Below are 24,268 nucleotides of genomic sequence, written 5' to 3'. Positions count from 1 at the left end.
GTATGCTAGATCCATCTCTCTGTGCCATCCTAGCCTCACAGAGAGACTCTCAGGTCAGTGAGCATGATTACAGGCATTGTGATGGAAGTCATTTGGATATTCGAGTGTCAAAAGCTTTAACAACTGATGGTAAGACATTGGCAAAGGACAGGGATTGGTAAAGGTCTTCTAATGGAATGGTTTCAGCCTCCAAACATCAGGGTTTTTACATGATATATAGGACAGTAGAGAGCCACCCAATGAAAGCAGTACTGGGAATCTGGGAAGATGTTAATTCTAACTCCCAACCTGAAGAGACAGAAATTATGTAGTACTGTCTTCTTTGAGACAGCAGAAAAATGGCACCAAATATAGATTTGAATTCAGATAAGGAGACAAAACAGCCAACAAAAAAGAGTCTGAAGAATTCATCAGCCAAGACTTTAGAATTTCTATTATAATAAAAAAGCTTGAGGAGGAAGGAGGAGGGATGGAATGAGTAACCAGGTCATGGGAAGGAAGCCCAAATAAATATGAAAATGAACACTGAGTGAAGGATGGGTGGCACAGATTCATTCTTGAGACCGTGCACAAATGAAGTGACTCACACCTCACCAAGACAGCTCCGAGTCCAAAATGTGGGTCCCACAGTGAGACGCAGACTTAACGAGCAGGGCTACCCAGAAGCGGTGCACAGCAGAAAAGATACTCCGTAGGGTCCCTTGGGTACTGTGGCAACAAGGGCAGGCTGGGAGAGACAACAGCCCTGGGGGATGGGCTTCAGTGGCCTCACAGGTGCTTCCCGGGACCAGTATCAAGGGTGAAGATGATGGGAACTCACAGAACCTCTCCCATTTGGGATTTCCTCAGGACCTGTGTGAGGCTGAATCTCCAGGCAGAACTGTCCATTAGAGCTGAGCAGGTTAGAAGGTGACGACAGTATCCAGCCTCATGACAGTGGCCAGAGCCACGTGGCCGTCTTCCTTGAGTTCTCAAGGGTGCGTTCTCAGGGGCTTTTGCTTGTATTTCATTTTCTAGGTCTAACAGAGGAAGAAATCCGGACCTGTGTCCAGTATGAAACAAAGAAGCGCTTTTTCCTTTTTACAAGCACCAAGAGAGAACAACGGTGTACCACGAATAAGCTGTCTGAAAAATACGAAGGTAACAGCGCTCTCTCGGCGGCAGTTTGTCCCATGTGTCCCGAGGCTGCGCATCATTTACCATATCGCACATGACTGCTGTGTCTTCGTTGATATTATCTGTCTGCCTCAAAACACTACGTGCCCGTGAGGGAAGGTGAAAATAAAATATCATTAGCACTACTTAAAAAGTAGAAACTGGGTGGGGGTGGCGCAGGCCTTTAGTCCCAGCACTTGGAAGGCAGAGGCAGGCAGGGATCTCTGTGAGCTCAAGACCAGCCTGGTCTATAGAGCAAGTTCCAGCGTGTGCAGGACTACACAGAGAGAAATCCTGTCCTGAAAAACAAAAAAGTAGAAATGACTAAGGTGTTCTTTTCCTTATCTTTAGGCTGCTCAATTCAATGAACAGTATACTGAATTTTCCCATAGGTAGAACTCCTTATCAGACGCTTTATCAGGCATTGGAAAGTAAACATGAATATACACCAGACATCCCCTCTAAGAAACTTAGAAAGCAAGGATATGTAGGTAGCCAACCATTAAAAACACAGACTTGCGATCAGAATGCTGGAATCCATGCCACCTGTCACCAAAAGGCACATGTGCAAAAAAAAAAAAAAAAAAAAAAAAAAAAAAAGGCCGGGCGGTGGTGGCGCACGCCTTTAATCCCAGCACTCGGGAGGCAGAGCCAGGCGGATCTCTGTGAGTTCGAGGCCAGCCTGGGCTACCAAGTGAGTCCCAGGAAAGGCGCAAAGCTACACAGAGAAACCCTGTCTCGAAAAACCAAAAAAAAAAAAAAAAAAGGCACATGTGCAGAAGCAGGAATTGAATCTTGAAGTTTTCCTTTATTCAGACCTGAGATCTAAGGAGGCAAAAGACAAGTGTGTTTGTAGAAACCGTCTTATGTCTCTGACCCGCAAAATTTATAAGGATGAAGGAAATGGTTATGGCAACTAAAAAGCTGCTGATCATACCAGAGTTCAGTCCCATCCCTCTGGTCAGATGGTCATCCACATTTCTGAGACTTGTAGTGGATGTCTGCTGTTCTCATTCCTTGCACTACTCCCTTATGCTCTGAATGTCTGGACTCAGGCACTTCTTGGAACACTGAGTTTAATTAGAGTTTGCCTGATTCAGGCATGGGTTCCAGCAGCGGTATCTGGGCTGAAAAGTAGGATGGGGAGCTGAACTCAGAACACACCAATCGTTAACAATGTGGTATTAAAAACAAGTGTGTGCTGATTCCTTTTCATAATATTCCATCTTACCGAAGCATCTTTAGAACGCAGAATATGAAAGTGCCCCTTGTGACCTTGTCCCTCACTGACTCCCATTAACTCATATTTATAAGATCCATAATGTACAACGGACGGCATCCTGACACTATGCAAACTGGCTGATTGTCCCCAAAGCTCCTGACCATTAAGGCAATTCTCCAGCGTAATTGTGCATGTGGGAGCACACACAAGCACTTATACCTTAGTGTGAACACTTTTTAAACACCTCTATGTCTGAAACAAATATCATAAACACAATACAAGGAGCAGCCAAGATTAGAAGGCATTCAGTTAGTGTCAGGTAACCATGTGTGAAAACCATTTTTCCAAAACATCTTGGCTTTAGTTATTTTTGGAAAGACTGATACAGAAGCCTCTGTTCTTATTTTGGCTTTGAGAAAGGGTCTCACCATGAAGCCTGGACTGTCTCCTAACTCATTATCCTCCTGATTCAACTTCCTAAGTGGGAGGATTACAGACTAGTGCTACCATGCACAGTGTATACTTATTTCGATTCTGGCAATTTGTACTCTTATGTCTGAATAATTTTTTCTGAAGTCATTATTGATTTATCATCAATGGTTGGATCTTGATTGTCTCTCATTACCAAGGTGAGATGGTTTGATCTGATTCCATGTTGGGATATCTAAATTACATTCATGACATAATAAAACAAATTAAATCACTTGTTCGTATAGTTAAACTAAAAAGTTTTATTTTGTTTTGGGTTTTTTTTTAGAATCTCATACATGACTATTTTATTTACAATATTTCTGCCCCTTCCTGTAACCCCTCCAAATCCTCTCATGTCCCTCCTCCACACTCTCTTCTTCTATAATTATTATTACATATTTATACACATATATGTTTATTTATGTGCGTGTGTGTGTGTGTGTGTGTGTGTGTGTGTGTGTGTGTGTGTACATAAAACCTACTGAGTCCATACAGTGTTGCTGATATAGACATGTCTTTAGTGCTAACTATTTGAGATTGTATAACATAGGCGGACATTAATCCCTAAAGAAAATAATCTCCCCTCTCAGCAGTCACTGATTGCCTGTAGTTCTTCATCTAGAGGTGGAGCCTGGTGAAATCTCCCCATCCACCTGGCATGTTGACAAGTGTTGTCATTATAAGGTCTTGTTTCATCAACCATACTGAGATTTTTATGGGTTCAACTTCCCTGAGATGTCTAGGAGGAGTTTTATAGCAGCAAGAATTCTGGTTCTCTGGATTTGACAATCTTTCTGGCCCCTCTTCCCCAATATTCCCTCAGCCCTAGTGTAGGATTACATTAGATGTCCTAGTTGGCACTGGGCACCCCGTGACCACTTAGTCTCTTCTTTTTGGCCAATTGTAGATCTACATAACAGCCCCTGCTGTTGCAAAAGGAGGCTTCTTTGGTGAGGGATGAGAGCCAAGTTTCTCTGTGGATACAGGGATAACTATTTAGAGGGGGCTTGGTTGGATATAAACTGTAAAGTTTTGTTGTCGTTGTTGTAGGACTTAGGCAGGCTTTGTGGCTACTGCATTTTTAAAGACTCTTACCTATTAGTTTTTTTTGTTTCACAAAAGTCTGAGAGTTAGTCAGAATCCTACATTCTAATAAGTGTTGTCCAAGATAACAGAGACACCAGTGACCTTCGACAGTGAGCCATATTGTTGTATGAGGAAGAACCTAGAGGAGAGAAAACACAGAGAAAGCCAAACTTCTTTTTCTATCGACCTTGCTTAGGGTTGGAGATGCAAAGGGCGTTTGCTCTCTGAACAGCTGGGGGAGAAAGCAAATGGCCGCTGTTTCTTTTCCAGAAAGGCATAAGGACTGTCAGATCAATTTTTCAGGCTATTTTCCCAAGAGGCTGTCACAGCAATGAAGCCTGTGCCCCCCTTCTCAACAGTCATAGCTCTGAAATAAATCAAACTGAACTGACTGAACAGAAACGTACCCTTAAGAGGCCGTAGAGGTCTTAACCCAAAAAGGGAACAAAACAGGCCTGAAAGCATTTTTAAACCGGAGGCAAGGGTGTCACGATCTCATCTGGACTTGAGGCTAAGACCTTGCCTCTTTCTCTGCAAAGCTGAAGTTTTCCAATCATCTAAACAACTCACATTTTCTCATATGTCTTGGAACTATAAGAAACTACTTTTTATGAAATTTTTCTTCTCCTACTTTGCCTGACTTATTGATTGCTATTTATTCTGCTCCAAACATACAGGAGTACAATCACAGAAACTCCCACATCTGAAATTTACAATCTCATGAGGAATACAGATGAGAAACAAATACAAATATTTTTATTATAATAATTAATAGACAATTTTAAATATTGTATTTGACTATATCAGTGGTGTATATATGTGTGTTAAGCATAAACAAAATGAGAATAATAAACTGGCAACTACATTTATACCACAGTCCACCCCCCCAAAAAAATGAAAGAGAAAAAATAGTATGGAAAGCAGACAAGTAATTTCATAATATAACCTTAAAAACTGGATACTGTGCTGGATAGTTTTATGTCAACTTGACACAAGCTAGAGTCATTTTAGAAGAGAGAACCTCAACCGAGTCTCTCACAAGGCTGGCCTGTGGGCAAGCCTGGGAATTATTTTCCTCAATTGGTTCTACTGAACAACTTCCCACCAATGCTCAGAAACTGACTCTAATGAACTTAGTGTTCCATGCACAAAAAGAAGATGTGAAAGTAGGAGATAAATGCATTGAGAAGAAGAGAATCCATGGTGCAGAGAAGGGCATGAAAGAGAGGGATGGGGGCGTGTGAAATGACTAAAATTTATTATGCAGAGAACAGTCAACCATTTTTTTTTCAATTGAAGAAAAAGTAGGAAAATTCACACATTCACAGATAAGGTTTTCTATTTCCTAAACAGAACTAGCATATCCCTCAAATTCCCATTCCTTCTAAATAGTAGAAAAATATAAAATTACCAGTGTAACATAAATCTATTATTCTGGCTTTTATTTTTTAATTTTCAGTCAGATCTAGGACCATGACTCATCTCCTTTGTTAACCCCCAGGGCTAATCTCAGTTTGTACTTATCTGTGCACATGCACATTTGTTGAGGGAACATCAGGGCACTTAGCACCAGAGAACAAATTGGATCTTTGTTATTATGTTGTCCTCCCATATCCTGGTTTCTTCTCGCATGCCATCTCCCTGCTCTGGTCCCTGTTGCCATGCATAGGTACCCAGTCTCGTGTTGATGATCTTTCCTAGGCCTGTGAAGAGCCTCGGAACAGTCCTCATCCCAAGGAACATCAGGACAGTCTATGTCCATGCAGATTCTCACTCAAGACTCCCTCGCCTTCCTCTAGGTTTAAGAAAGTCTTGACTATGTTATGCACATAACAGAGAATTATTTATGGGTTTTTTTAATCAGCACTAATTTGTGTGCCATGTTAGATAAAAATATCCATTCACATACTAGAACTAGAGACAAATTAGATACAAATTTGTTTCTGTCAGATTTCCCTTATCCCAGCAAGCCCTCCTAAACTCACCTCCAAGTAATAGAACCCTTGTTCTCCACTGAGGAATTTATCAAATCTAAATTCTCATTCATCCTATTGCTCAAAACCTTTTTCTCCTTTTAAAAAGGAAAATGGCCCAAGGCATTGCGTATTTTTATCATCCTATAATTAGTATTTAAATTTCCTCTTCTGAGTCACAGGAGGCTTGGGTTTTGATATTTAAATTCAAACGTAAGAGCTGGACAATTACTTTTTTCTCTCAGGAGATTGGTCCTACACAGTGAAAACTGTGGCCTTCCAATCTTTGACTCCCACCAGACTTACAAAGGTGGGCTTGCGAGTTCAAAAGACAAAGCTTGCCTCTTTTTCCTCTGTTCTCTGACCCAGCGCTGTTTGTATGCAAAGTCCATGATGGCTTGAATCAGGACAGGAATGGAGAAAATGGAGTTTAGGAACATAAGCAAAATAATTAATATCAAGGGTTTAACCCAGCAAGTAAGTAAAGAACTGAAAGGGGGAAACAGGGGGTCCAAAGAGGCAGTGAGTAAAAACACTGAACAATGCACACCTTTAATCCCAGCACTCGGCAGGCAGATCTCTGTGAGTTCAAGGCCAGCCTAGGCTACAGAGTAAGTTCCAGGAAAGGTGCAAAACTACACAGAAAAACCCTGTCTCAAAAAACCAAAAAAAAAAAAAAAAAAAAACTGAACAAAGGGAATGAGTATTTCTGAACTTAAATGTTTACTACGCTAACAATGTGGTTTTTTTTCTTTGACGTCACCAAATCCTGAAATTGTAATTTTTGATAGGTGGTCTAGGATGGCTTTCCCAACTCCCACCTCCATCACTGTAGTTAGGGTCAGGTTCTTTCTGACTGGCTCACACTGTAAACTGTGTTCGCGATATCGTAGCATTCATCATATTGCATTGTGTTTACTTCTTATTTTTCTGTACTAACTTTTAAGAAAATCTAGGATGTTGTCATAGTCTCTATATTCTCTACACTCTAAATGCTTAATAGAGTCTTCAGTAAAGACTTCAGTAAAGGCAGAAAGAAAGAGAATTGAGGGAGGAAAGAGGAAAGAAGAGAGGAAGGGATTGGGGGAGGAGGGAATCAACATTGGTCAAGTCCTTACTGTATCCCAGGCACTGTTTTATTGTATGTGAGAACTGATCTTTGCTAATGTTTAATCCCCATGGCAGCCCTGTGAGACAGGTATCATTATGACAGCCAGTTTGTAGATGAAGAATGAAAGCTCAGAGAGACAAAGAATGAATATCCACAAACCAATAACAAGTGTGTCAATTTGACTCAAGCCTAACCTGGTAAAACAAAGCCAACTTTTGAAAACAGCTTTGCTAGAAATTAAACAGTACTTGCACCGCCCAGATAAAATATTTGGATTTAGTCCTAGTAAAGACTCGCACTATCCCACTTACAATCAGTATGATGTTTATAGGTGATAGGGGTAAAGCATGTTCCGTCTTTAGACTTGAAAACTGTGATGAGGTTAAAGGATTTTTTTTCTGAGTTCTTAAAACTATAAAGAGACTCTGACATATCCAGTAAGCTGACATGGTGTTCAGTGCTTCCTTCAACTCCAAATAAACAAAGAAAAAGCATTACCAAGAAATTCACAGACTTAATGTTGGACCGTACATTCTGCAGGAAAACAGAAGGGTGGGGAGGGTAAAAAGTCAAATCAGAGAAGTCAAAAGGGTGTTTTTCTGGTTGTGACATTTTTAACACGTTGAGATACTATCACCCTTGCAGGGCCCACTGCCTGAATTCAAACTTTGTCTCCAGTGTTGATTCACTATGTGACCACTATCAAGAGCTTAATCTTCCCTTGTCTAGGATTTCTCACACACAAAATGGAAATAATCATAGTGTTTACTTTAAGTGTGTATCTTGAGAATCCTCATTATGTGAGAAGAACAAAATCTGTCCTATATTAAACACTGAGTTTGTACCAGCTAGTTTGACTCTGTAGTTGACCATTCGACATACAACAAAAGGCTGCTAGGGATATAACTTCATGGTAGAATGTTTGCCTAGCAAGCAGAGGATCCTGGGTGTGGGGAAACTGAATTCTGTTAAAACCAGCTAATAGTATTCTACTAACATTTTTTACCCCTTAAGACCCCACGCCCAGCATATATAACTTTTACTGAGATCAATCTGTTTGTGAAATATATGGTACCAATCTGAAAATTAGCTACACGACACATCACTGTCCTGTCAATCAATACAACAACATCAATATAAGGTCACGTACTAATTTATCATCCCCTCAAACCTGCTGTTCTACCAAAATTAATATAAGAACGTCTAAACATTTTTTATGTCTTCCCTTTGAAAATGATGACACTTCTTTCTTCATGTGAGAGTACATCTTCTATTCCACACCATCTCACTTGAGAATTTCTGAACAGTAATGACATGGCTACCCTTACTGAAAGTCTAGAGTAGGTACCAGAGTGATGGGGCTGACTCTCACCCACATCACTGGCTGTCATGCCACTCAGTTTTGGTTCCCTCTTCTCACCTCCTACTCATGTTTGAAGTTGTAAGTTTAAAAACAACCTATCACTGTTTGGGAGGGGGGGGGTTGGCCTGCTATTGACCGTTTCTAGCATAGCAGTCAGCAAGAACGTGGTTTGTGTCATCCCATGGACCCCAAACTTAGGAGACTATTAATCCAAAGCTGGGAAGTTGGCTTCAAATAGTCAAGAGCAAAGCAGTCAGAGAGACTAAGATGCATTTCCGTCTCACGGCTGCCTGTTGCTAACTGCGTGCTTCAGAACAAATGACTTTCAGCCTTAGTATCTGCAGTGACACTAATACCTACTTAGGACTGTATCTACTTAGGACTGTCGAGAGAATTATGTAAGATAATGTGTGTAACGAGCCTGGTGTGTGCCCTGTGCTGACTAAATGGCACCTTGGCACCGTTACTGTAATCTGGATTATTAATTCCCCTATAGGGATAAGGAATGTTCCTTCCCTCTTTTCTCTGAGTTTACCCATTGGTACTACCTAGCCGTGCTCTCTACATGGCTGTCCTGCGAAGATTGACTTGTCTTTAAAGTATGAGTTTTCAATAAAATTAAATGGATCGTTTTCTTCAATATCTTGCAGGTTCCTTGTTGCAGGGAGCAGAGAAATCCATATCCCTGGTCCAGGGTGGGAGGAGTCAGCAAGCAGCAGCCTTGGCATGGGAGAAGGGGACCTCTGGTCCAGAGGAGAAAGTCTTTTCTGAGTGGTTAGAATCAGTGAAGGAAAACCCCGTTGTGATTGATTTTGAGGTGAGACCAGAGAATGTTAGGGGTTACAGGGGTACAGCAGTTTGTCACCAGCCCAGACTGCAAACCACACAATTCTCTTTCCATTTCCTTTTCAGATGATAAACAAAATGCCTGTTTTTAATATACAGGCATGACGTATCTTTTTAAAAAATGTTAAATTGCACATCTATTGCTTTTAAATTTTAAGTGAGCATTCTAGTACCATATTTAGAATTATTGGCATGCATGAAAGGCTGAGAAGTGGAATTTAGTGAATAACATTGCTCACACATGCCTGGGAGTAGCATTCTTCATCTCCCCATGGAACAGTAATATTCATTTTTGTGATTTTCATGCGACTCCACTTTTTGAACACATCAAGAAAATTTTAGATCCATTTGATTTCCAGTTTCCATAGCCATCGATTTGATTTTCCAGTTTTGTATTTGTTGTAATTAGACAAAAAGGTGAGTTTTGCTGTTCATTGGGTACTTTGTATAGTATTATGTCATGTAGAGTCAGATTTGCCTATGGCATAAGCACATTTTAAAAGGCTTCCCAAAGCTATTATGCTTATTCATTTAAATAGAGAAAGAACAGTTGAATTGTTACAAACACAGGAAAACATAAAGCAGAAAAACACATGAGTTCCACAGATGATGGTAGGAACAATATCAGCACTACACTACATGGTTGCTTCTTTCAGCATAGAGTAAGCACACTTCTCCTTTTCCTCCTGTTACCTGTGTTATCTGTTTCTACAATCCTCCCATTCACATGAATGGCAAGTTCACCTCTCCATTTCCTCCCGTGGTGCATTTCCTCAACTGACTCCTGTAGCTAGAGTTTTCCTGCCTGGCCCACAGTCAGGACAAATCTCTGTCACCGGCCAGTCCCACAGTCACTCAGACCCAACCAAATAAACACACAGATGCTTATATTATTTAAACTGTTTGGCCTAATGGCTCAGGCTTCTAGCTATCTAGTTCTTACATCTTAAATTAATCCATTTCTATAAATCTATACCTTGCCACGTGGCTTGGGGCTTACCGGCATCTTCACATGCTGCTTGTCATGGCGGCGGCTGGCAGTGTCCTCTTCCCTTCCTGTTTCCTCAATTCTCCTCTCTGTTAGTCCCGCCTATACTTCCTGCCTGGCCATTGGCCAGTCAGTGTTTTATTTATTGACCAATCAGAGAAATTTGACATACAGACCATCCCACAGCAGACTCCAACAACATCCAAGGCACATCCACAGACAGAAAGCAATGAAACCTCTCCTCATCCTCTCCAGATCTCCCTGCCTGAATCAGTTAATGAGGTAACGACAGAGCACTAATGAGCATTAGTAATTCTTGGTGACCTACCTCAGCACTTTAGCTACTTGTATTTGATGCTTAATAAATAACATGATACAAGCCCAAGTAAGCAACACGTGGCTTCCTCCTCTATGGACATGCAGCGATGCTTAATTCTACACAGTTTGCACCTGCCCCCAGGCACTGGGCTTTCTTCTTCTGGCTCAATAGCCAGAAATCTGTACTAGATTCTCTAAAAATCCCTCAGAAGTGTGAGGTTTTCTGGAAAGCACTGATTCGATGAGAACTAGATCGCGGTGGTAAAACAATGCCCATGTGGAAGTGACTAGAGCTCTCTGTCACCTGTCCTTAGCTCGCCCCGATCACCGACTTGGTCAGAAACATCCCGTGTGCGGTGACAAAACGGAACAACCTCAGGAAAGCGTTTCAAGACTATGCAGCCAAGTTTGACCCTTGCCAGTGTGCTCCGTGTCCCAATAATGGCCGTCCCAGGCTCTCAGGCACGGAGTGTTTGTGTGTGTGCCAGAGTGGCACCTACGGAGAGAACTGTGAGAGGCGATCTCCGGATTACAAGTCTGGTAAGTGCCAGGGATTGATTGTGAGGTCAGTGCCTTGCCCACTCAGAAATATATTATAGCTTGACAAATTTAAGCAAAGTAAAACTCACTTAGCAACCTCTACCTTACAAACAAGCCTCCAAAAATTAGATTCCAAAGGCAAAGAATCCCCAGCTCTGTGGTAACCTATGAGCAGCATGACACTGGAAAATTTATTTAACCTATCCAAAGTTACAATATCCTCATCCATAAGATAAGGATAATTCTATTATTACTTGTGGGTTGAAATGTATGCGTGTGTGCATGCACATGTGTGTGTTTAAACATTTTTAAGACACATATAAAGGGTTTATAATATACTGCCTATAATATTAGACATCATAAAGTTAGTACACGACATTGTGTCTTTGTTTCTCTTTGACTGTTGTGACCAAACACCATGAACAAAACAATTGATAGAAGAAAGGGTTTTTGGGGGGCTGACAGCCCCGGATGGTTGGAATGTTGTGGAGCAGTGGCAAAATCAGGTGGCAGGTGTCTAGAAGAGCAGCTGAGACCTTACATCTAGAACCGCAAACAGGAAGCAGAGAGAGAACACCAGAAACAGCACACAGCTTTTGAAACTTTGAAGTCCAACCCCAGCAACACACTTCCTCCAGCAAGGCCACCCCTCCTAACCCCCCCCCCAAAACAGGGATAGCAACTTGGGGTCAAATATTCAAATGTCTGAAACTATGGGGCATATTTATTATTCAAACCACCACATACTGTTACTGGAGAATTATATTATTATGTGTATTACAATGTATAAACAGGATGTTCATAAAGGGCTAAATTATGCCACAGGTAAAGTTTTCATACATGGCTAAATATATTAACTCATTTTCTTTAGAGGAGGGGAGAAGCCTAAGAGTGAGAATACGTTCTAATACCTATAAAAGTGTAATTTGATATTCATTTCTGTCTTATTCAGTGTTCTCTAGCTGTGAAGATACATCATGATAGCATTGCAACTCTTAGAAAGGAAGCATGTAATTGGGGCTTGCTTACAGTTTCTGATGTTCAGTCCATTAACAACATGGCAGGGAGCATGGTGGCGTGCAGGCAGACACGTTAGCTGGGAATTCTATATCTGAATCTGAAGGCAGCAGGAAAAAACAGTGGGCCTGGCCTGGGCTTTAGAATCCTCAAAGCCCATCCCCCAGTGACACACTTCCTTCAATAAGGCCACACCTACTCTGACAAGGCCACACTCCTAGTCCCTCTCAGGTAGTGTCACTCCCTGATGACCAAGCATTCCAATATATGAGCCTGTGGAGGCCATTCTTATTCAAACCACCATAATCTTGTTCAGAAAATTTTAGTATTCATACATATATGTGTATATATGCATATACATGTGTTTTTCAAACATGTATGTATAATATATTACTGATATGTTTATTGATGATTCAAGTGATTCATAGCTGTTGCTATTTTATTCATGCGTTTGAGAACAGGAAAAGTAATCAATGTATCAGACCCCTTCCGTAAGTAACTTCTTTCAGTCCTCACTGTAACATCCCACAAAGCATGTTGCAAAGCAAATGTGAAGAAACCAGGCTGTCCTAGTTTCAAAGCCCAGATTTTTTTGCAGCAGGATGGCAATGGGTTTTCCTCTGTTCCAGACGCAGTTGATGGAAACTGGAGCTGCTGGTCTTCCTGGAGCACGTGCAATGCGGCGTATAGGAGATCGAGAACTCGGGAGTGTAATAACCCTGCTCCCCAGCAAGGAGGGCAGCACTGTGAGGGCGAGCAGCGGCAAGAGGAAGACTGTACATTCTCAATAATGGAAAATGTGTAAGGTTGGGTGCGAGGGAACCAAGGATCGCTGGTTAGCACTGACTACTGTTAATAATTAAAAAAAAAAAAAAAAACACTTAGAATTTTAGATGTGCCTACACAATGTACTATTAAAGCACCAAATCTGCCCCTACGCTTAGTTCACTAAGCAGTGGGTTCTCTCTATTTAATCAGTATCTGTATATTATAAATATGCAGACAGAGTGGGCATATTGCTTTAATATATGCACATATATATGTGTGCAGGCACACTTATCTATTTTTCCCTTTAGTGGACAACCATGTATCAATGACAATGAAGAAATAAAAGAGGTAGACCTTGCCGAGAAAGAAACAGATTCAGGGTGTCCTCAGCCAGCTCTGCCAGAAAATGGATTTATCTGGGTAAGTATCCTAACCGTAACTTTTGACTTAAAGTTCAAAAACGGAACTTGAAACGTAAGGGTTTTCTCTTCATTGGAATTATTATTTTCCTGCTTTAAGAATATGTTGTCTCAAAAGTACAAAGGAATATCCAGAAATTCTGGGACACACTTTTATCGTAAATTCCCAGAGGTATCTTCATGCCTGCATGTTAGTCAAGGAAGAGCCAGGTGACATTCTCCTTTGTTCCACTCAGATCATAAGAAGGCAGTAGACTGTGTTTGTAGAGAATGGAGCTTCAGCACAGGGTAGGTTTGAATGGCTGTAACAGTCTGCAACTGAGACCTGGCTGTTTATTTCTGAGTCTGAGTGAACTAACACCCATCATCTAAGGCAGATTCTCTGAGATATAAAGGAGACTTGGATATAAGCATTTGAGGTGTTGAGTCTGTATTGTCTTTTTAGGTTAGAAATCTGTAGAATCCTTGAGCAATCAATACAAGTCATATATATATATATATATATATATATATATATATATATATATATGGGGTATCTATATGGGGGGGGGATAGAGTTCCAAGTCAGGGGTTCTCTGTGTTGTCCTGGCTGTCCTCAAACTCACTCTGTAGAACAGGTTGGCCTCGAACTCATGTAGATCCACCTGCCTGTGCCTCCCAAGTTCTGGGACTAAAGGTATGTGCCACTACTGCCTGGCCTAATGTTTTTTAATTTCATGTTTTTCATCAAACCACATTATGTTCCTATGCTTTTTATAAGAATTGAGCATTCACTGTCACAAATGTCTGTGACTTTAGATATAAATCTTTATATATATATATATATATATATATATATATGTGTGTGTGTGTGTGTGTGTGTGTGTGTGTGTGTGTGTGTGTGTAATGTTAAAATTGATCACAAAAGGCATGCTCTCTATCCATTTTACATTTTTAAACTGAATAAAACCTTTAAATCAATCCTTTTCCAATAGTACATTTACTATGAAAACTCAGTAACACAAATCTCTAAACTCACTCTCACAGATATCCATGGCCAATAGCCCATATTGTATGTTCTAATGTACTGTGCCTAAAGGTCTTAGGAGGAGGCATTTTGGAAGGAGGTAATTTCAATCAGTCTTTATTCCAGAGTGGAGACCTCAGTCTCACCAATGCAATGGAGGGCATATTAAAACACAGATCAGCCACTTCCATTTTTACAGTTTCTGCTTCACTAGCTCTCAGGTGAAGCCCTGTCTTGGTCAGGGTTTCTATTGCTGTGAAGAGACACCATGACCATGGCAACTTTTGTAAAGGAAAAACATTTAATGCTGGTCTAGCTTACCGTTCAGAGGTTTAGTCCATTATTTTTATGGCTGGAAGCATGACAGCATGTAGGAAGACATGGTACTGGAGAAGGAGCTGAGAGTTCTACATCCTGATTGGTAGGCATCAGGAAGTGAGCTGTGAGCCACTAGGCCTAGCTTGAGCTTCTAAGACATCAAAGTCCACCACCCTAGTGACACACTTCCTCCAACAAAGCCACAACTATTCCAACAAGGCCACACCTCCTAAAAATGTCACTCCCTGTGAGCCTATGGGGGCCATTTTCTTTCAAACCACCACAGGCACCCGAAAAGCCAATATCCACAAACTCCCATCCAGTACTAATGCTTCTAGGTTGGGAGTCATAGAGTGGAGACCAATTCTTTAGAACAGGTGTCAGCAAACTACAGCCTAGAGGCTCAATCTAGCTTGTTACTTTAAAAATCTAAATTTTACAACACAGCCACATTCATTTATTTACATAATACCTTTGACTGCTTCCAGGCAGTACTAGAAAACATGAATAACTATGACAGATGCTCTATGACCAACAACTGACAGATACAGGCCCTTTATAGAAAAACATTTTCTGGTGTCTGCTTTAGAACAGAGATGTCAAAATTATATATTATCAGATCTAACTGCCTAAATAATGTTTAACATATTCATATCAGCTGCATGTAAGAACTATTAAAAATTTCTTGTTGTTTAATTTTAAAAACCCACTGAGGCTTTAAAGAGGAATTCATTATGCTTATGGATCTTCTTATAAAAATGAGATTATGTCTCTTACTCTATTCCCTGATGCTGTAACCAAGTCCCACAGACTGGAACAATATATGTATTAGAAAAAGAGTTATTTAAACCTGGTGTGGTGAAGCACTTCTTTAATCCCACCACTCAGGAGGCAGAGGCAAGTGGATCTATGTAAGTTCAAGGCCAGCTTGGTGTACATAGTGAGTTACAGGCCAGCCAAGGCTATCTAATGCAATATTGTCTCAAAAACAAACAAACAAAACCAAGCAAACAACCCAAACAGTTATTTAGCAGACAGTTGTGGAGTTCGGAGAGTAAGCTCAATGATGGCAATATATTTTTATAAGTTATTGCTTCATTAGAGAAATGGAGACAGAAGTTCAAAGCAATAACTTGTTTCAAGAGAAATGCATGAATGAAAAGCATGCAGCCGTTAGCTAGTGAGAGGGGTCAGCAGGTAAAAGCACTTACTGTACAAGGCCTGGCCAAGTACAATCCGTGAAACCCAAGGCAGAAGAATGGAACCAACTCCCAAAAGTGGTTCTTTGACTTCTACACAGGAACTATGGCATGCTTACACATACACACATCATATCACATCACAACACACACACACACCAGTAATAAGTAAAATAATTTTTAAAGTGTGCAGTTAATAAAAAAAAAGATCCAAGTCATCAATATTTCTTAACAGTTCACTTCCCTTGGAAACAAAGACACATCAATAATAACCAACAGGATAGTCTTTTTGTATCCAAGACATTAAGACTCTTCTAGGATGTAATATGGACAAGTCATGACAAAGGCTGATTGCTCAGTTTTCACCTTCCGTCAGATTGTCAAGTTTGGTTCTGAGAAGAACTTTCTAATAAAAACTTAGTATTCTTCTCCCTCCTGGTAAAGGAATAGGGGACTCCTTTACCAGCTCTCCTAGGAAGGATGATGCTTTTCACAATTTCAAAGAGCTCCTAAGGCTTCTGTAAGTGTATGTGTGTGTGTGTGTGTGTGTGTGTGTGTGTGTGTGTGTGAGAGAGAGAGAGAGAGAGAGAGAGAGAGAGAGAGAGAGAGAGAGAGAGAGTTGTGAAGTTGCCACTTGTTTCAGCATCAAAGCAGCTAAATGTGATAAAAGCTAGATAAAGCATTGTTCAAGATGCTTCAGAGTGGAAAGTTCGGTGCACCTTAGGAAGCTGGAGTTTGCTAAGAGGGTGTTCTGCATGAGCTGGGTCTTGAGAGAAAGGCAGAAAGAAGGTGGGCAGGACAGATGGACTAGCCAGTGGAAGATAGCATAGGGCATGGACAACAAAAGAGACTACTAGGATCAAAGAAGGAAAGGTGGCGTTGTTTCTTTAGAATACAGATTCTGCAGAAGGAAATGGCAGGAGGTGAGGATAGTAGCATGGGTTAGTTTAAACTAACAGTCAAGAAGTGCAAGACCTGCTTTTATCTTGAAATTTTTAGTGAGCCCGCATAAGGCAATGCTTTATCTATTATCTGGGAAAATATATGATAACTAATCAGTTGCTAGAAAAGGAACAGTTTTGAACTGATCTGCAGTCCATTTATCTCAATAACAATGGCACATGCTTATAATTGTAGGATGATCACACAGTGTATAGCCATAACACTGAGAGCAGAAACCCTTTCTATTCTAGCAACACTAGGTATTTTTGTCACTTTTCTCATTGCTGTGACACGTGTTCAAGAAAAAAATATATATAGGGAGATAAAATTGAAAATGAATAAATCTTTGAATGATTAAGCATCAGAAGTAACTCAGGGGAGGAAGGATGTGTTTTTGCTCATGGTTTCAGGTGAGAAAGTTGTGGCTGAACAGACGACAGCAAGGAGGCTCCTGTCCATGGTGAAAAGAGCATGAGGAGATGCTCACATCTCCACAGACTAGGAAGCACACAGAGCTCAGGCAGAAAGTGCAACTGGCTATAGTCTGTAAGGCCTGCACACCAGCCCCATCATGGAGTCCTGGCTGGACTTAAACTCATGGAGATCTACCTCTGCCTCTCAAGTGCTGGGATTAAAGGCATGTACCATCATGCCCCCAAAGGAGTAGGTTTTTACAAAAATGGCAATTTATTTAGAGCAGAAAAATTAACTCAGAGGATGAACAGCTGAAAAGTTATCTGTGAACAAAGATGCTGATGAAAAGGAGGAATGAAAAGAACGATGTTTGGGCTGTGTTGAGGAGTAGACTCTTAAGAAGACAGTGTGAGTGAATATATACCAAGAGTATGAAATGGGCAGGATCCAGAAAGACCCTCCGATATTCAGAGATGACAATCAATCACACTCATAATTTCTGCTTTCGGTTTTAATTGTAGAATGAAAAGAAATTTTACTCCATTGGGGAGGAAGTTGAAATTTCCTGTCTTACTGGATTCAATGCTGTGGGATACCAGTACTACAGATGTTTACCAGACAGAACCTGGAGGCAAGGAGATGTCGAATGCCAACGTGAGAGCGGGACAAGCATTTGCATGACTCCCCTGCAGAATGAATGTGCCCAGTACAAATAGAGCAAAATCGGTTCAGTTCATTTTACTATTTTTTTAGTAACTGTGGTGTAAAGACTCAATGAAGCAGTAAATGGGGTTCATTTGCTAAAGTGATATTTCAAAATACCAGATTTCAGCTCTCCTGCCCTTGCATATTATTAGCCTCATGCACATAGCACTATGAAGTATGTCTCTAAACAAGAAATGCATGGAACCAGAAAACTTATCTGACCACAGGAATCTGCCTTGGGTGATGTAAAAATTGAAACAAACGGACAAATCCCCCAAAAAAGGTAATGCTCAGGTTTGGGGTTTTGTATGAGTTGCCATTATCTCCAAACCACTATTCTTGAAGGAGGGGTACAATCACATCCTTTACTGGAAAAGATTAAATAAACATGTTTCCTGTGACTACCCATGCTGTGGAAAGGTAAAAACTGAGATGCAAACAAGACTCATAAATGGACCTCATATACCTTATGGGACTACTTACATTTAAAATGTCCTGCACCTGTCACTCAACAGTGTTGTGATTTACCTTAAGAAAAACACAAAAAGGAGATAGAGGGATGCTTTGGAAGGTAAGAGCACTTGCTACTCATGCAGAGGATCCAAATTTTATTCCAAGAACCTCATGGCAGTTCTCAACCATCTATATATTTATAGTTCCAGGAGATCTAGCACCCTCTTCTGACTCCTTAGGCATGGCATTAGGCACACATGTGGTTCACACACACACATGCACGCAAACACACATCTACATAAAATAAAAATAAATCTTTAAAGAGAAATAAAAACTCAAGGGTATAAGAGTAAAATAAATATTTCTTGAAAGAAAAATATTAAAAAGCTGTAACAGGAGTCAGATGTTTCTGGGGCTAATGCCTTGGCAAAGAGAGCTCAACTGTCAGAACAAAAGGCTTTTTAGTGGTGTTTCTGAGAAGCTGGGGGTCCAAATTTCACTGACTAAGAGGAGGTACCATGGCTGGACAAACAGAGTAAAGCTCACTAGCATTACCTCTTTGGTCACATATCATCTGCCTACACTTGTTAACTATTCTGCTCCACTGAACACATCTGAGGTATTTCTCTCCCTGCAGGGACCGAGTGCCTCAAGCCAGTTGTTCAAGATGTCCTGACAATCTCCCCATTTCAGAGAGTGTATAAGATTGGTGAATCCATTGAGCTGACATGCCCCAAAGGCTTTGTTGTTTCTGGGCCATCAACATACACATGCAAGGGAGACTCCTGGACACCTCCCATTGCAAATTCGTTGACCTGCGAAAAAGGTGAGCTGCAACTCAGGATTTGGTATTCTAATATGGTTTGGCTCCACAGGATGGGTAATTCAGCATCTGCAACATTGATGCTTCTCAAGTGCATTTTAGATGACAGGGGACACTGTGTCAATGATGAGATAGCACCTCACTAATCAAGTGAAGGTCTTTACATCTTAGAGAGTGAGTTTAATTTCCCATTCCAATAGAAAACTTGGTTATTTACAGACAGTCCAAGGAGTGCAAGATCTGTCATCTAACAAGATTAAAACTGATAGCTAACTGAAAATTTTGGTTCAAATAGAGAACAATCAGAAGTGGGAGGCATATAATTAGGCATTGTATTAATTACCCATATCTGAAATTTCCTAGTGGCTTTTAGTCCATCATCTGATTCTTCCTATATCAGTTTCTCTAAACAATGTCTTTCAGTTCTGGGTGGCATCCTTTTAAAATCTGCCCAAGCCCCATCTTTCTGATATTGATGTTACTGAACTGGAAAGAAATCAGTGTCTGATATTTGCTTAAAATGCTCCCAGCTAGAGAAGATTTTGAATATTTTTCCCACAAAGAAGTAGAAGAAATAGATCTGTTAACCTTGATTACAACACTAATTTGTGCATGTACCAAAATGTCACATGGAACACCGAGAACATAAACACATTTTATATATCAATTTTAAAAGTTTTTAGTCAATATAAAATTTTAAGAAACCTTCCTTGGCAAATCCCATGTCCCTAGAGATGAGAACAATTGTTTTGAAGAAAAAAAATAGAGAGAAATATCTTTGAAACAACTAACTAGAGAACACTACTGAATTTTCATATTTTCCTAGATCTTTTTAGTGATCTCATCCACAACTAATTTAAAAATGGGTTTTGTAAATCACTTTTATTTAACTATTTAAAGCCTTTGTCTTAAAAATAAGTCCATTTTTTCTTTATTTTGACATTTTACAGGTTGAATCAATTTATATAATAACAAGGATAGTTAGCTTTTTCAAATGTCTAATTACTTTTTGGAGTGTTGTGTGTGTATGTGTGTGAGAGAGAGAGAGAGAAGGGGCAGGGGGAAGAGAGAGAGAAAGAGAGTATTTCTGTATTACACATGTATGTGAGTGTGTATATATGCACATGTGTCTGAAGGCCAGAAGTTGATATGGATGTTTTCCTTGGCCACTGTCCATCTCATTTTTTTTTAAAGAAAGAAACTTTCACTAAACCTGTAGCTCATCTATTTGGTTAGGCTCACTGACCAGGGAGCTCCAGGAATCTGCCTGTCTCTGCTTCCCCAGTGAATGCAGGAAGACCCTGCCACATTCAACTCTCTATAGCAATGCTGGGGGTCCCAACTCAGGTCCTCATACTTGTGTGACAAGCACTCTACCAACTGAGCATGTCCCCAGCCCTAAGTTTATAAGCTTTCCTTAAACTGACGTTTCAGTTGGTGTCATCATGACCTTTTTGCTTATGTATACATCGTTGTTTCTGGCTCCTGTTTGTCCCCACTTCTCCACCCCCGTGCTCTCTCTCCTCTCTACCTCTTGTTGGTCACCTTCCTCCCCCCTTTTATTCCTCATCCTGCTTCCCTGCCACATATGGAATATATATTCGTGATATAGATAAATCTAACCCTGAGGGAAAATACATTATTATTTGTTTTTCATCTGGCCATTCCCCTCTTTTGTACCCACTCCCTATGACAGAAAGCATGTGATACTTGTACTTTTGAGTAATGTCCCACTTTTAATCAGAATTCTCAAGGATGCATCTGAGATAAGATATTAAGCTAATTTCGCTTTTGAAAAGAACAGAAACCCACAGGGGGAAAATGAGCCCAAGCTTATGCATCAGCTCTCCTAACTCCCTGTGGGCCTTGCTGCCCTCATCCTTTGTTCTCTTCTGAGCTTTCACAGTGTTTGAGGGAAGGGGAGAAAGTTAACCTTTCAACTAACCTTAAGTAGATAGATCCTATGGGAACTGGTGAGAACTTCAGATGAGTGCTGTGTCTTAGATCACAGGTTCCCGAGCTTAATAATGATAAATAATATGCACATCAGAAGAGGAGATATGCTTGGACATTTCAGGCTTCCAAAGTTAAGATGCTGTGAGTAGTATTTTGTTCATAAGAGCAGGAGTGTATACATACATACATACATATACACACACACACACATACATACATACATACATACACACACATACATACATACGTACATACATACACATATACATACATACATATGTACATACCCAACTCTGTCTTTGGAAATTTAAATTATAAACAAAGAGACATGAGATATCTTATATCTAGATAAAGGAAATAAAATATCTCCTATACTATGTCTCCTATGACTGTAATAGAAAGGCCATAGTCAAAGAAAGAAAAATAAAATTTTTTTAAATAGTCAAAGTGAGGTAAAGACACTTTCAGGCTGTCACTTGGCCAAAGACAGACTCTTGGCCCTTCCCGTGTGGAAAGGTATTTTCACCGTGAAGAAACAAGGTGATCGACACTTTCCTCCACAGTCACTTCCTTCCTTCCTTTGAGGACCAACCCTCTGCACACCACCTCAGAAAGTCCTCCTGCTCCCAGCATTTCAAAGATTGGGAAGTGTTCTCCTTTACGTTGCTCCTGAGTTTGGCCTTCTGGATGACTCACTTCCAGCACCAGCTTCCTCCTGAAGAATCAGAGGCCAGAGACACGAAAAGCTCGTGTGTGGCCACCGAGTACTTCAAAGTGACAGTGACAAGATGATGCTCCACACCACTTGAAGTTGATTTCTCACTGCAGACAGGCTCCGGGCCTCCCTGTAGCCTGTGTGAGAAGGGCGTAGAACAATTGTGTAAAAAACAATGGTGCCCTCTCCATGTCAGTGTGCATCTGCACAGCTGCAGCCTACCCCACTCACCTCTTCTGACATGCACGCTACTTACCACATTAGAGCTACAATCCCCCAAGTTTGTCTAGGTTCTTGGCTACTTTTCACCACATGGAATGAAGGTTCCAAAAGAAGATAATGGTAGAAAAATAGAAATAGCAAAAAAGAAAAGTCACCCCATGGCTCTTTTCAGTACTCAGTTGGGTCTCTAACAAAAACCTCATTTCGTCAAATCTTGTGCACAATAGGCTAAGTGGGAAACTGGGAGCCAGATCTCCTGTTCTGCTATGTAATTTAATGAATATCTGCATGTGGCTGTTTACTTACTATCGTAACAATTAACTTGTTCACAAAAGCATTCTGGTCCTGTGGATGCTGATGAATCAGATCCAGCTCAGGGAAGTTTGGCTCATCCAACATGCTTGGGATGTAAGCTTTATATCTAAGGCAGCTATTGTAAAAATCCCTCTGGGTAGCCTTCCCTGGAAACAAAGATAACCAAGGTTTTTCCTTATAGAGACTATACCTCAAGCATCAACTGCGCACTCTAGTCCCCTTCCTTCACGTGGACTCTAGTCCCCTTCCTTCACGTGGACTCTAGTCCCCTTCCTTCACGTGGACTCTAGTCCCCTTCCTTCACGTGGACTCTGCTCAATTCTTCATCCTAGTTCAAGCATATTCCTTTTTGAATCTTTCCTACTTTTCTCAGTTGAGATCTGTATGGTATACAGTCTCCTGAATACATGTTGCCTGTTTAAAAAACTGCCCCTACTTTCATTTACAAACCCATGGATATACTATTTTATGCACATGAGATTAAAAAGTCTCGAATGTATCTACTTCTCTCCAGTTCTGTGTCTGGTACCTTGGTCCAAATTGCTATCTTCTTTCTCCTGAATTTCTAACAAACCCCCCTTTAAATTCATCAAAGAACCACTGTGGTTTCCTTCCTCCGTCTTCATTGAAATCTCTCTTCCCCCCCCCACCTCCCCTTATTCTTTTCCTCCTTCTCTTCCTTCTTTCCTTTTCAGTTAACCATAGAATCCTAGTACACAGAGTACATAAACGGATCAATTGCTACATCATCTTGTATGAAAATCGGACTTTCAAGACATTAACTACCCCGACCCCCCTACACACACACCAAATTGCAAGATTCTCATAGTTAATACCCATAATGCTAGATCTCCGGGATGTTACATTTGTTTTTGTCTTTGGCCTCCCAGCAGGTTTCCACCGGGTTGACTTTCTCACATTAGTTCCTCCCTCCCTAGCTTGTTTCTCACAGGTTCCTGCCCATGCAGGAATGCTCCATGCTCGAGTCCCCCTAGACTGCCATTTGCCCCACACCTCATGCTGCACTCCTGTGCACGGCACCCTACTCATACCTGCAGCCTTAACGACTCCCTTGATGAGTTTAATCCTTAATACAGATTTCTCTGCCAAGCTCTAAACAGGGATACCCGAACCCCCACTAAGTCTATTTGTCTGGATAGGCAAAGGGTACCACAAATTCAACATGGGCAGAAAGAGGTCTGATTCATCATCATCCCCTGCCTAAAATCAACCATCCTCTGATACTTTCCCTTTCAGAAAAGGCCCCAGTGCCTCTTCTCTTATGTAAACTAGACATTAAGATTTAAGCTTGACTGCTGTCGTAACTTACAATATTGACAGAATTTATTCTAACACACACACACACACACACACACACACACACACACACACACACACACTTGCCTACTTCATTCTAGTTTGCCACATACACACATGTAACTTACCAACTTCTCTCTTCTTTCACATCCGGACCCTTGTTCTAAACTACCATCCCTTTTGTACCGGAATCACTATAATAACACCATAGATTATATACCATAGCCATCTTCTCTATACCTCTCCAAAACTGTTTTTCTACTAAAGTCAGACCTTATCTCTTTTTAAAAATCCAAACCTGCTCTTGTTACATGCTTCCTTGCCTAAAAACAATCAGTTGTACTACTTAGAAAATAAAGGGGGAATGGCCTTATTAGACAACTTAATTCCCATCGTGTACCAACCACTTCTGGGGCTACAGCTTGTTGCATGCTTATGTTTTTCTGCATTCAGCCACACTGGCCTTCTCTCAGTTCCAGGGAAGTCACATGCTGTCTTGTTTTGAACATTTTCAAGCATGATGTTCCCTCTGCTTCTAACAGTCCCCATGTCCTCTTCCTGACACACATATCTCCCTGTTCCTAACCTTCCTGCTAACATCAATTT

At 40.7% G+C, this 24,268-nt stretch overlaps 1 protein-coding gene across 1 annotated transcript in view; it reads left to right on the top strand.

Moving 5' to 3' along the window:
• The window catches only part of C6 (complement C6), a 76,818-nt gene that overhangs the window by 42,357 nt on the left and 10,193 nt on the right, over positions 1-24,268 (top strand). The window contains exons 9-15 of the mRNA XM_052742809.1: positions 1,018-1,140; positions 9,032-9,198; positions 10,848-11,073; positions 12,720-12,891; positions 13,167-13,278; positions 17,678-17,810; positions 18,952-19,140. Of these exons, the coding sequence (XP_052598769.1) occupies positions 1,018-1,140; positions 9,032-9,198; positions 10,848-11,073; positions 12,720-12,891; positions 13,167-13,278; positions 17,678-17,810; positions 18,952-19,140 (1,122 nt within the window). The remainder of the gene's footprint in view (positions 1-1,017; positions 1,141-9,031; positions 9,199-10,847; positions 11,074-12,719; positions 12,892-13,166; positions 13,279-17,677; positions 17,811-18,951; positions 19,141-24,268) is intronic.

The sequence above is a fragment of the Peromyscus californicus genome, unplaced genomic scaffold (assembly GCF_007827085.1).
Source record: "Peromyscus californicus insignis strain IS unplaced genomic scaffold, ASM782708v3 Scaffold_18__1_contigs__length_77618521, whole genome shotgun sequence".
Taxonomy (NCBI): Eukaryota; Metazoa; Chordata; class Mammalia; order Rodentia; family Cricetidae; genus Peromyscus; species Peromyscus californicus.
Note: the sequence above shows the minus strand (reverse complement) of the source record. Positions and strands in the feature narration are given on the sequence as shown.